Source organism: Sciurus vulgaris (assembly GCF_902686455.1).
Source record: "Sciurus vulgaris genome assembly, chromosome: 10".
In the NCBI taxonomy this organism is placed as follows: Eukaryota; Metazoa; Chordata; class Mammalia; order Rodentia; family Sciuridae; genus Sciurus; species Sciurus vulgaris.
In genome coordinates, this window is record NC_136470.1 from 915,662 (window position 1) to 929,016 (window position 13,355).

The 13,355-nt window shown below is 63.6% G+C and overlaps 1 protein-coding gene across 1 annotated transcript in view; it reads right to left on the reverse strand.

Moving 5' to 3' along the window:
• Window positions 1–13,355, reverse strand: part of COL18A1 (collagen type XVIII alpha 1 chain) — a 62,662-nt gene that overhangs the window by 255 nt on the left and 49,052 nt on the right. The window contains 20 exon segments of the mRNA XM_079100792.1: window positions 1–49; window positions 870–933; window positions 936–984; window positions 1,553–1,722; window positions 1,725–1,749; window positions 2,240–2,298; window positions 2,301–2,484; window positions 4,445–4,573; window positions 4,889–4,962; window positions 5,067–5,154; window positions 5,156–5,212; window positions 5,728–5,829; window positions 5,831–5,899; window positions 6,195–6,234; window positions 9,250–9,316; window positions 9,994–10,036; window positions 10,362–10,430; window positions 11,910–11,984; window positions 12,367–12,420; window positions 12,676–12,702. Of these exon segments, the coding sequence (XP_078956918.1) occupies window positions 1–49; window positions 870–933; window positions 936–984; window positions 1,553–1,722; window positions 1,725–1,749; window positions 2,240–2,298; window positions 2,301–2,484; window positions 4,445–4,573; window positions 4,889–4,962; window positions 5,067–5,154; window positions 5,156–5,212; window positions 5,728–5,829; window positions 5,831–5,899; window positions 6,195–6,234; window positions 9,250–9,316; window positions 9,994–10,036; window positions 10,362–10,430; window positions 11,910–11,984; window positions 12,367–12,420; window positions 12,676–12,702 (1,494 nt within the window).

Genomic DNA, 13,355 nt, shown 5'->3' on the forward strand with positions numbered 1-13,355 from the left:
GTCGGAGCAGTGCCATACAACTCTTCCTGGGGCCGCAAGATGCACCTGGCTGTCAGTCAGACCCAGACCACCTCTCCCAGAGCAGAGACCTGTCCCGCAGGGGAGGGAAGGTAGAGGCCCACAGCTAGCTGGCCTTGGGGAGGGAGGTCTGCAAGGACCGTGCATTTCCTTAGCACACCTCCTGGGTGCACTGGCTGCAGAAGACCGGGGTCATTGGGGCAGAGCCTGGGCCAGGTGACCTCAGGTCCAGTCTTGCCTAGCTGGGGACCTGGCTCCTGGCACCCTCACTGACAGGCAGCCAGGTGCTGCCTGGCTGGGAACAAGCTCCACCTGCAGCAGGTCTCGGTGACTCAGCTCCACTCATGGCTCTCAGGCCAGCTGCTTCTCAGAGCAGATGGCTGGGACCTGGGCACCCCAGGAACACACTTGCCCAGTGGACACCCTCAGCCACCCTTTCCAAAGAAGGAGCACTGGAGGAACAAGCTGTTATGGTGGCACAGAGGACTGTTGGGCATGAAGCCACTTGGGGACAGTGGTCATCTCCAATCAGAGGCCAGGGACTCTGCCCTTGGGCAGTGAGCCCTCAGGATCATTAGTTCCCTGCGGGTTGTTTACCTGGGGCACGGGCCGGGCACGTCATGGATGGTGAGCGTGGAGCTGTCCCACTTGGAGGTGGGTACTAAGCATAGGTAGAGCCACAGTGCCCTGGAAAACCAGTGTGACCATCCACCCGAGCTCTGCCTCTCTCCTGCTCCTCTGGGCTTTGTGATGTGTGCGGGGCACGATGGGCTCAGGCCAGAGGCTGAGGCTCCATGCTGGGGCTCCCCTCCAGAGCTCTAGTAGCTGCCCTGCCATGCCACGGGACCTACCAGGCGGGGTGCCTCAGGACATCCCTGCCGTCGAAAGAGAAGATGCGGGCCCCGGGCTTCAGTGGCCTTGAGTGCCCGAAAACAGGGCCTCCCAGCTGGGAAACAGCACTTCGTCCTGCAGAGAGAAGACGGGGGGCTTCATTCCCTGGTCAGGTCCAGCCTGAGGGACTAGCCCAGGGAGCCCAGTCCCATCCAGGTGCCTCAGTGGACCTCAAAAGGCCCAACAAGACCCAGCTGCATGCTGAATTCCTAGGCTGTCCCTCACACTGGTCTCGCCCCAACCAGCCTCCTGTCTCAGCGTGCCCACTGCCACTGGTTCTGAGATGTTGGTTCTGAGACTCCAACCCAGTTCATGGAAGGAGCCAAGGAAGGAAGCCATGTAAGAGGCCGGGTGGCACGACTCCAGCGGTCAAGTGAGGACGTGTCACTCTGTGCGTGCCCTGGGCACCTGGCCCTGCTTGGGGTTGGCAACACAGGGGTTGCCTGAGGCTGCGCAGGTGTCCTAGGCGGCTGGCCACGCCCAGCTGGTACCTGCCCAGGATTCGGCCTGGAGGCAGTGAGTGGCTGCACGTGGGCTCCAGGCCTCAGAGGAAGCCCTGCTGAGCACTCGCCCCGGCCCAGGCCTGGGTCTGTCTGAGGAGACCTCGTGGCCCCCAGCGTCCCATAGGACACGCTCCGCCCACCTTGAGGTTGACGATGGGCATGGTCCCGCGGTCAGCACGGCGCACGATGCTGTAGAGGTCCTGTAGCCGCGAGGACAGGAAGGCACGGAAGGTGCCTGCCAGCCCCACGGCCCGCGCCTGCTGGAAGCACTGGAAGTCGGCCCCTCGGATGCCGCGCATGCCGCCCGACGCGGGCTGTTGAGCGCCACCAGGTGGAGCTGCAGGGAGAGGCCGACGCTGCACCACGGCTGACCCTGTCCTGTGCCTGTGCCCAAGCCCCTGCATACCACAGCACCCTGGGGACGGGCCCCAGAGGCTGAGCACCCTTGGCCGTGACGGGTGCCAGGGTGCATGTGTGACACCGCAAGCTGCTCTGCCAGGCCCAGTCCCAGGAAGCAGCCCTCACATGGCCCCTGATGTCCCTTCCCATGAGCTCAGCCTGATGGGTCCAGAGCAGTGGGCCAACCGGCTGTGGGGGCCCCTCTGACACCCAGAGCCTCCTGGACCTCAAGGGGACTGACAGACACTGGTCACGAGAGGACAAGCCTCAGGCTGAATGATGGCCACCGTGTGTGGCCCTGTTAGTCAGAAGCCCAACCACAGTGCCCCAGCCCCAGGAACCCTCCCTGGCAGCGGTGGTGGGCCCACACCTCACTGCCCTGAGGACCAAGGGGCCAGGTGGACAATGCCCACTCGAGGGTCACTCACCACCGGCTGGAAGTCCTGATGGGTGTGGGCAGGCGAGGCTGTGGGGTGGGCCGGCGGAGGTGCACGTAGGCGCCGTGGTGGTGTGGAGCTCCGGGGTAGGGCTGGGGGTCTGGCAGGTGCGGGGGGACGGCCTGGATGTCTGCTCGCCAGGGCCGCACGGTGGAGTAGGAGTGCTCCCGCCGGGGGTGTGGGCTGCTCTCGTGCAGCTGCACCGCAGGGGGCTGCCGGGCAGCCACCTCATTGTCCTGCAGGCCCAGGGCAGTCTGTGCAGTGGGCTCCCGCACACCAGGACCCAGTGGCCCCTGCCAGACCCCTTCCCTCTGACTGCTTTGGTGCACTTGGAGAGGGCCTGGCTTCAAGGTGATAAGCAGGGAGCCGCACCCAGACCCTGGGGGCAGGTTGGGGGCGTGAGGCAGGAGCAGGGTGGGAGGCCGGCCAGCCCTGGACATTTGAGGGGCAGACTCTCTGCTCAGGGACCCCAGGCCCACTGTGTTCAGAGACTACTGCGCTTGCTGGCCACAGCCCCCTGCAGCCCAAGCCAAGGCTCTGACCATGCAGCATTCAGTTCCTGTAGCCTCTGCTGGTCCCCCTCAGAGAGGTGACCTCCACGACGCCAGCCCTGGTGCCTCCCTCGCCTTTCTCCAGGGCACTGAACACCTGGTGCACCCGAGCTCCCCCTCACACCGTCCCCACAGCTGCCCACACTGTCGGCTCAGCAGGGAGGTATCATGGGTTCCCGCAGTATTGGGGGGGCTGCCACTGTTTGCTGAATGAACAAACACAACGGCCGAGCAGAGTCGGCTGAACCATGAGCATAGAGGCTCCAGCAGTCCTGGCACACGCATCCCTAAGCCATCCCTTGTTACCCACACGTCCACCTGTCCATCCAGATACCAATCCAATAGTCCACCTATCCACCACCCACCCACCCATCCATCATCTACCCATCCACCTACCCACCCACCCATCCACCCTGGGGCCTGCCTGGCATGCCTATTCCCACGCCTGGCACTCCAGGTGAGGAAGGACAGATGACAATATTGGCCCCAAGGACATGGAGGCTGAGGAGGGCAATGAAGTGCAGGCACAGCTAAAGCCAGCGGCAGTGTCCTCACAGGACAGCCAGCAAGGTGGTGGCACTGGCCGCCCGGGATCCGCGCAACCCCCCCCAGTAGGGATGACCTGAGTGGCACACATCGGCTCCAGGACTCCAAGCACCAAGGGTTATTCCAGAAACGCACCAGCTGGCGCTCTGGGCCCTGCCCTCCAGCCCCCCAGAGCCGTGCAGAGCCTGCTCCTTACCGTGCCATGTGGCAGGGGTGTCCGGGCCTCCAGCTGCAAGGCAACAGCAGGGTCACTGGACACGGCCACAGCCTGTTGCCACCTGCTCACTCCTCCCCACAGCAGAGGCCACTGGGGCAGGACAGGCTGCATCCCAGCACCAGGTGCAGTTGGGCACCCGGTCAACCGTCTGCTGCTGACCCTGCAGCTTGTCCCTGTCCATATGGGTTCTGGGGGCACCACAGGGTTCTGGCTAGGCCTGGGGCTGGCAATGAAGTGGGGGACTCCCAGAAGTCAGCTCAGTGTGGACAAATGCTCCCAAGGATGAGGTGGGCTGTCTGGTCACAGGTGGCCCACACTGGACCTCCTGTCCTGCCACACAGAGAGGAAGCACCCTCATAGCCCTGGGGGCACTGGCTGTGTCCCTCCTGGTCCTGGGGAGCAGGAATGAGGGTGGGCCTCGTCCTTCTGGCCAAGGCTGGATGTGTGACAGGAGCGGGGTGGCCCCGTGTGCCCAAGGGATGACCCCACAGCAGGGCTCACCACACACCATGTGGACACAAGGCAGAGCCCTGCTGGACGGGGCCATGCTGCAGCCAGTGGCTCTGGAGGACAGAGGGGCCTGACACCTCGTTCCACAGAGGGTCTTGCCTCCTCAGGACTGCGAGGCTGGGCCTCAGGAGCCCACGAGAGCTTCAGGGTCCAGCCCGCGCACAGGTGGCAACCGTACGCTCCTCTACCTTCACCTGAGGCTGCTCAACGGTGGTCTGACAATGTTCTAGAAGTCACCAGGTACCCACGGCAGGGGCGCTGCTATTGCTGGATGCCGGGTGCCCTGCTGTCCTTCCCGCAAGTCCCAGGCCTGCCATCTCCCAGTGCCCTGTGAGCCCTGTGTACAGGGGGAGTGCTGCCCGGAGAACTCACCATAACCTTCCGGAACCCGTCTCGGACCCGTACATAGAGCTCTTCCCTCTCGGCCACGAAGACAAGCCAGCCCTCGGGCAGCTCTCGCGCCCTGTCCAGCATGGTCTGGTAGGTGGCCCAGATCCTCACCTGTGGGACCCAAGTCTGCCTGGGTTCCTGCTGCCCAGAGGCACCTGCTGGGGCCCCGGGCAAGGGTGGGGAGCAGGGACCCTGGGCATGGCTCTGGGGCTGGGTGAGTGGAGTACTCTGGGGACAGTGGACCGAGGGAGCAGCCAGGCCTTTCCTTGTGGCCACCCAGGGGAGGCCCTAGGAGTGACCGACGTGGGGCCTAGCCCCCTCCGCCATGGCTCTGCACCCCAGGGGACTGGTCTTGAGGAACTTCCCGACCAGCCACCCTCCCCCTGGACCATCCAGATCCACCCACCCCGCCAGCAGCATGCTTACCCCTGAAGAGGTACCCATGGTTCCAGGGGGGCCTGGCGGGCCGGGTGGGCCTGGGGGGCCAGGGACACTGACAGCTAGGAGAGAAAAGCCAGGGTGGAAACAGGCAGCCACACAGGAGGCCCTGTGGGAGCCCCTGACGGGCCGTGCCCAGGCCTGCCCCCCACGCCCGCAGACTTACTCTGCCTGTAAGGGCCAGGGAACGATGGGGGTCCTGGGGGGCCAGGGGGGCCAGGGGGACCCTGGCGCCCCTCGTAGCCAATGCCAGGATGGTCCTGAGGTCCCAGGGGGGCCAGGCTGGCCACGGATGCTCTCTCCCTTCGGACCCTGGATGATACCACAACATGCTTTGCCTGCCCTGCCAGCCATGGCCCGGGCGGGTCTGCTGGGGTCCCCTGCGGTGGGAATGGCCCCTGGGCCCGTCACCTCCCTGTCCCCCAGGACTGACTGCACCGTGCTGAAGAGCAGCTCCCAGACAGGAGTGGCCCTGATGACCCTGAGGACCCCAGGCAGAGCAGGGTCCGTGCTCCCTGGAATCCTCAGGGCAGACTAGGTCCTTCACCCTGGGGTTTGGTCAGTCCTGCTCAAAGCCAGGCATACTGTGCAGGAGGGCAGCCATTGATTGGCAGGTGTCTGGGCCCCTGTGCCCACCGTGGGAGCTGCACTTGGCCCGGGAGGGGACTGCTACGCCCCCAACGTTAGGACAAAAGGCGTGAGGTGGCTCGGGCCCTGAGATTGCAGACACGGCCTCAGCTTGGGCGGGCATCCACAGCTAGGTGGACCTGTGTCTGCAACCGGCCTGTGCCACGTGGACAGTTCAGCCAGCCGTGGCCTAGGCTTACCGGAATCCCAGGGTAGCCGGGTGGGCCCGGGGGACCCGGAGGTTCCAGGCACACTTGAGCCGAGAATCCGCTGCTGGCCCCTGGCTCACCCCTCTCGCCTTTTCTGTCCGGCGTCCCCTCGATCTCCTCTTCTCTCCCTGCAGAGGGACATGCTGTTCTGAGAGCCCTGCTGCTGGTGGGAAGGGCAATGGGGACACTGGCCCCACGAGCCACAGGAGGCCTCCCCCACTCGGGTGCTCACCGCAGGACCAGGGTTCACCTCCCGTTCTCTTGCTAAGTTAGCCCAGGCCCCAGTCCCCCAAACCTGGAGGGTCCTGAGGGCGCCCCTCTGGGTCAGCTCCCCCTCGGGGGCGGGCAAGGGGTGGGGGCTCGTCTGACACCGACAGTCAGCACTGAGGACGCGGGGGCCTGCCTGGCGCGCCCCCCCCCCCCCCCCCCCCCCCGGCCTGGCCAGCAAAGTCGCCCACCTTCATCTCGGCTCTCAGGCTGAGCAGGTCCAAGGGGAAACTGTCCTGCAGAGGGGAGGAGAGGGAGCAGACTGATGAGCGCTAACGTGTCCCCCCTCGCTTGTCTCCGTGTCCCTTAGCAGGTTGTTTCTCTGTACAGAAAACGTGTGCAGGTTTTATTAAATGCATTCCTAATTAATTGATATTTCTTGATATTTTTGCTAATGGTGCCTTTTCAACGTCCATTTTGAATTGCTTCAGCCTCGCCATTATACTCATGGGCTGGGCGGTCTGCTTGTTGGTGCTGGGCCTGTGGGCAGACCCTCTGTAGAAGTGCAGGGCCCCTCCTGGTCCCTGGGCTGCCCGGCCCTGCAGCACAGCCCAGCCAGCGTCCTGGAGCCCAGTGCCCTCTGGGAGGGAGGCGCAGTCCGCTCGGCTCAGGGGAGCAGGCTGCGGTGGGCGCTTGTCACGCTTTCCAAGGACGCGCTTCCAGTCTGTGGACGCCTTGATCCTGTTGTTTTCCGTGCAAAGCATCACATTTCCTTCCTTCATTTCTGACTCCGATGTCCTCCCCTCACATTGAACCTGCTGTTTGTTCCTCATCTTGAGGCAGGAGGCTAAGAAACATACTGCTTCAGGACAGTGACCTTGGGGCAAGCATCTCCCATGCTCCCTGAGGACCCTCAGCCAGAGGAGTCCCAGCTCTGGGCCCTCCCTGAGCCCCCCACCTGCCGTCAGTCAAGAAGGCCTTGAGCAGCGGCTCCTGCCTGGCCAGAGTCCTTCTGCAGAGCAGGGCGAGGGCTGTGCCCCCAGGGAGAGTGGCCCCGGGGAGGGTAGCCCCAGCTCCGTATCTCCGCGTGTGGCCCCGGGGAGGGTGGCCCCAACTCCGTATCTCTGCGTGTGGCCCTGGGGAGGGTGGCCCCGGGGAGGGTGGCTCCACGTTCCCACTGCACCCTGGTGTTCCTAGCTTCTCCTGGACCCATGGACGTGTGGAGCTACATGGCGGTCCTGGCATGCTGGTGTGGACTGCCCACGCTCACTAGCCTCTGTGCCTACTGTTCCTGAAGGCTGCAGACTTGCTTTCAGCCTCCTGGGCAAGGCAGGGACTGGTCACCAGTGCCAGATGGTTCTGGGATATTGCCTGGGTACCAGCCCAGGGACACCATGGGTAAGGCCTGGCTGGGCAGCAGCCCAGGGAGGCCGTGGCTAAGCTGAGGCTCTTTGGTGCCCAGCGGGGACGGAGCTGCCTTTACTTTCAGGTTTCCAGTGCTGGCTGTTCGCCTCGAGGTTTTGTGATCCCAGGCTCAGGAGCCCAGGCTGGCTGCGTTTCTGCTGGGCTCCGGGCACCACCAGAGGACCTCGTTCGTCCTGGCCACACCCCTTGGTCTGCACACCTCCCCTCCTTTGCCCTCAGCTCTGTCCTCTCCTGGGGAGGCCCCTGGGTGTCTGGGCTTGATCCCACCCAGCATCTGTCTGCAGTGACCATCTGCCTGCTGGCCCGTGGGGGGGGGGGTCTGGCCCCCCTCACTCTGTTCCTGCTCCCCAGTAGGTTCCCATCACCAGTGACCTCTCCCCTCTTCTGGATCCTTTCATGCGTGGCCATCTCCTGTCCACCAGATGCCCAGCGGCACACTCTCTCTCTTGACTCTCCTTTGACATTAGGCTAGATATCAGTTGGGACTTTGCTTCCCAGAGTGGGCGGGGGACCTGGGCTTGATCCCTGCACAAAGCAGCCTGTGCTCCTGCTGGCGCTTGGAGGCCACCTCCCTCCCCTCCCTTCAGGGTGCCCCATGTCCTTGTACCCGAGAAGGGACTGATCCTGTTAGGTTGAGGCTGGCCCACAGCTGATGTCACCTTCATCTGGAAGGATCTTCTCCCTGGCTGTGGGATTCTGTTGTTTACCTGATATTTTGGAACCATATGGTCTTGCTGAAACAGAGCCTGCCCTTGGGCCAGCACGGCATGCTGGCCCTCCTGTGTGCCCACCTGGCTTCTATTTCTGTAAATGGTGACGGTCTCCATGACTGCCTCCGTGGGACCAGGCACAAAGAAGCTGGCTGCTTCTCCAGTCTGATCTGACTGTCGAGCTGTCTCCTTTTCAGGTGGCTGGTGACTGCCTACGTGGGCAGGTGGCTGGACCTGGCCAGCTGGGGTCCAGGCAATCTCCCTAGCGAGGCCCCAAGGCCTTAAGCATTCAGCCAGCTGTCCTGCCCATCCTGTGCAGGTGGAGAGTGCTCCACATCTCTCCTCGGGTTGGAAAGCTCTGGGCCATTCTGCCTCCAATGTGGCTTCTCTCTGGCTGTCCAGTGACAACCACACTGGACTGTCACCACATCCTCTCTTCTGGCTCGTCTGCCTGTTCCTGGCCAGAACCCAGGGGCAGTCTGCAGATGCTGGAGGATCCGGCTTCTCAGAGAGATGCTGCTGCTCCACCCACCTGTGTTTCCATCCCTGTCTGCCTGGGCTGCTTCCCAGCCAGGAGGCAGCGCCAACCAGAGGCCGTGCTGACTGGTTCCTCCGGCCTCTGCTCTGGTGCCCATGGTGCTTACTCCCAGCAGCTCTGCAGTTCTGTCCCTCCCACTTAGCCTGCCTGGCTAGTCTCAGCTGAGGCCAGCCAGAGATCCAGCAGGGAACCCTCACTAGCTGCTGGGAAGAGGGCGTGCTGGGATCCACCTGGATGGCCTTATTCAAGGCTGGCCCCGGGGCAGCCCCTGGACAGAAGGGCCCCTGTGCTGACCCCAGACACCCATGCTCTCTGTGACCAAGCGTGGGAGGGTGGGCATCTCAGGAAGTGCCCCCTTGGGTCTAGCCTTGGGTTGCAGAGGGGGCAGCTGTTTGCTCCACAGTGGTGGGATGATGGGGAACTCTTGCTGGGCCCCTGTCCTTCTGGCCCTCCCAGGTCCTGGCCCTGAGGCTGACCAGGTGTCCCCAGATCCAGATCACTCAGATTTCATGGCCTGGGAAAGCGCTTCCTCCCTCCAGAGCAGGGTCAGACAGCAACCACCATGGGAGGGCCCAGAACTCTCCTGAAGGAGGCTGCCCACCACACCCCGGGCCTGGGGCACACAGAGCACACTCACCTGGGGGTCCAGGCGGGCCCACTTCTCCTTTGTCACCCTTTGGTCCAGAAGGCCCTGGCAGCCCTGGAGGAAGAGAGACCCAGAACCATCAGGAAAACCTGAGGGCCCCTCTGCCATGCGTGTCCCCAACCCGAGGCACCGAGCAGAGAGAGGGCCTAGACCAGAGAGGGACGGCCACTGACAGGGACAGTCAGAGCAGGAGTCCTGAGGAGCAGAGGTGCCAGACCCCACCCTGCAGGTACGGGGACCAAGCCACTCTCCAGGTCCACCCTGCAGGTACGGGGTCCACGCCACCCTCCAGGTCCACCCTGCAGGTACGGGGTCCACGCCACCCTCCAGGTCCACCCTGCAGGTACGGGGTCCACGCCACCCTCCAGGTCCACCCTGCAGGTACGGGGTCCACGCCACCCTCCAGGTCCACCCTGCAGGTACGGGGACCACGCCACCCTCCAGGTCCACCTTGAAGGTACGGGGTCCATGCCACCCTCCAGGTCCACCCTGCAGGTATGGGGTCCATGCCACCCTCCAGGTCCACTCCTGCCAGGCTGTGCTGAGGAGCCCAGACCAAGGACAGAAGACGGGTGGCCACCCCCGTGGCAGGACCACCATGGCTGGGTCCAGGTACCCCTGCTGGGAGGGCTGTGATGCTAGGAGGGGTGCTGTGGTGTCTGCCCTGGACGCTCTGCAGCGTGCGATCCTCGAGCAAGCCCCCCACCTCTGCAGCCTGCGGAGGAGCTCACCTTGTAATCCCCGAGGCCCAGGGTGGCCAGACTCCACAAAGGCCTGCAAAGAACAGGACAGCGATGACCTATGAGGGACGATGTGCTGGAAACGAAGGCCACCCCAGGTCCCCGAACCCAGAGGCCCAGGCCCCTCCGAGAGGCCACCTCAGCCATCCCCAGCAGGAGCCCGGGGCTCTTGGCTATCGGGCCCACTAGGACACTCCCTCCGGCCGTGGCTCCTCCTGGGGGCACCTTCTCATTCACAGCCCAGGTTCGGCCCACCAGCCCAGCCACCCCAGAGACCCCAGGACGGGACTCGGAGGCCAAGGAGAGGAGAGGAGGGTGGCACAAGAGAGCTGGAGGCTGCAAGTGCCCTGGAGACTCACGTTGCTGTCGTAGATGGGCGTCCCTGGGGGTCCTGGGGGCCCTGGAGGCCCCGGGGGGCCGGGCATTCCCTGTGGGTGACAGAAAGCTCTGGTCATCAGTGTCACAGCCAGGAAACAGCTGGGGTGGCAGGTGTGGGCTAAATCAGCGAACCCAGAGGGCTGAAGGCCATGGACACTGCAAACAGGAGGCCATGGCGACCGTTGGCTCGCCACGTCCAGGCAGGAGCCACACGGACTGAGGAGGGCGAGTGCAGACCCATCTCCTGTGTGTCAACTGCAGATTCAGGAGCAGTGACTGCGAGCTTTTGTGTGTGTGTGAATTAAACTTGGTCTTCGTTTATTTCTGAAGGGAGCTCAGTCTCTGCAGCACAGGAAGTGCACACTCAGGAAGCCACCCTCCCTCCAAGGGGCTGCTGCATGCAGGGCGAGGAATAGGCATGAGCCCAGCTCCTGCCTGCCATGGCCTGTCCGCCCCGTGGTGGCCCTCTGAGCAGCTGTGTGATGTGACCAGGCAGGGAGGAGGCAAGCCAGGTAAGGAGAGACAAGTGGGGTGTGGCCTGACCCCCAGGAGCCACCCCTGAGGGCTACCATCCCAAGGTAAGAGCATTCCTAAGGAAAGCAGCCATCTTAATCTGATTTTCAACATCACTGAACAAAATCCAAGAGCCCATCTCTTCCCTTTTGACCAGTGTGACCCATCATTGCCCCGACACTGCATGGTGCAGCCAGGTTCCAGTCCAGAAGAAGGAATGAAGCCTGATGAAGAACAGCAGTGACCGAGACAGATGAGCCAATTCCCTGAAAGGCGGTTAACGCCTAGAACCCCGTGTGCCCCCATGCCAGGCGGGAGGCGGATGCTTCCAGGAGGCAGATCGTGTGACTCGCGGGGAGCCCGTGGCTCGTGGCCACAGTCTCGGAGGAAAGCTCAAGAAACGCCCTGTGTGACGGCGAGCACTGGACAGACCCTGGGCTCACGTGGGGCAGTCACCACAAGTCTGAGCTGGGTGGAGGCCGGAGGGCACACCAGACCCCATGCATGGGGCCTCCTGAGAAATCCTGGTGGCCGTGCCGTTCCCAGTGGGCTTGGGTCATGTCACACGCTTCCCTGTATACAAGCATGCCCGTGTGTGCGTGAGTGTGCTGGTCTGTGTGCGTGTGCGTGAGTGTGCTCATCTGTGTGTGTGTACACACGTGTGCATGTCTGGGTTTCCTGTGTATAAGCACACTCGTGTAAGTACACACTTGTGTGAATTCATGTGCACACATGTGTACATATGCACACAAGTGTGCATACACGTGTGGTGGTGCATGTGAGTACCCCAGGTAGGTGTGTGTGAGCATACAAGTATGTGCATGAGTGTGCATTACAGTGTGCGTATCCACAGACGGCTTACCGTGTAAGCGTGTGTCAGAGGACCACACTCTGTGGTTACTGTGCTAGCTGCTTGGAGCCACTCTGACGGGTGAGCTGGGGCCCCCAGATCTGGCCAGGCGCTCCTGTCCCTGGCTGTTCTGGCCATCCCCGTCCACCCCCCACAGGATACTCACCCTCATCCCAAATCCGAGGCTGGCATCTCCGGGTTCTCCTTTCTCTCCCTTCAGCCCGTTCATCCCAGGGCGACCCTGGGCAGAGCACAGGGGTGGGCCGTTGGCACTGGCGGGGACTGTGGCAGACTCCGCATCCACCCTGGCCAGGTCGCGGGGCCACAGCGCAGCCTGGCGCACCCACTGGCAGCCCCTTCTGGGCTGCTCTGGCCCTGCCCCCCTTCCTGCTCAAGCACAGGAGGAGGAGTGACTCAGCAGGACCCAGGCCCATGGCTGCCTAACACCCAGGCGTCCTCTGGCCTGAGCTCCCCCTGGACAAGGCCCAGGACATCCTTTGGCCGCTTCAATATGGGCTTGCTCAGGAGAAGGGCAGCTGCCCACTGTACCCCAGGCTCACCCCACAGTGGGTCAGGGTTCTTTGCACCCATCAGGCTTGACCTGCTGCCCACCAGGTGCTTACCGGCCGTCCAGGAAAGCCGATCTCACCCTTGTGCCCAGGCCGCCCATACGGACCCTACAGAGAGGAAACGCGCTGAGCTGCAGGCCTCCAGCCCCCTCCCCCACAGCTGGGGCTCTGAGGCCCAGCGAAGGGCCAGCCTGGGGCCAGGGCCCTGACCACCCGAGGTGAGAAGCCAGGCACTGTGTCCTGCCTGATGGCTGCAGCTGAAACATAAGTGCTGCGGCCACGTGCCCAGCAGCCAGGCAAGGGACGAGGTCATTCCAACCCAGCACAGTGCGCTGCGTGCAGAGGAGCGAGGGTCCTACTCACCGGGGGTCCTCGGAAGCCTGGCTCTCCCTGGACAGAAAACAGAAGACCATCAGGTGGTGGCGAACCCCCGCCCCGTGTCCCTGAGCCACATGGACAAGCTGGGGTGGCAGCTGGGCTGCAAGCCACACCAGGGGAGGACAGGAGACCCAGTGGAGGGGTTCTGGACTGGCTCTGTGTCGGGCTGCTGCAAGGCTGGGCCTGCCCTGGATCCTGAGGCTCGAGACCTGTCTGTGCTGGGCCTGGCTGGGTCACCTCAGGTCCCACACAGGTAAAGCCAGGGGCATGAGTTTCTCTGGGCCTGGGGATCCAACATCCCTGGCCCACCCCAATCGAAGGGCTCCCCCCAAGGTGGCCAGACAGCTGGCCACTCTTCAGGCCTGCTATGGGGTGCCGCTGAGGGGGTTCCAGGGCATAGGCCCCTAGACTCTGTCCTGACCAGCCTTGCTCAGGCTGGCAGAGGAGCCAGCGGCTGAGTGAGGCCCTGAGATCCCACCTCCCTGCAGGTGGGTTCAGCCAACAGGGACAGAGGGACAGTGAGCACTGGGTACCAGCCCAGGGACACCATGGGTAAGGCCTGGCTGGGCAGCAGCCCAGGGAGGCCGTGGCTAAGCTGAGGCTCTTTGGTGCCCAGCGGGGATGGAGCTGCCTTTACTTTCAGGTTTCCAGTGCTGGCTGTTCCG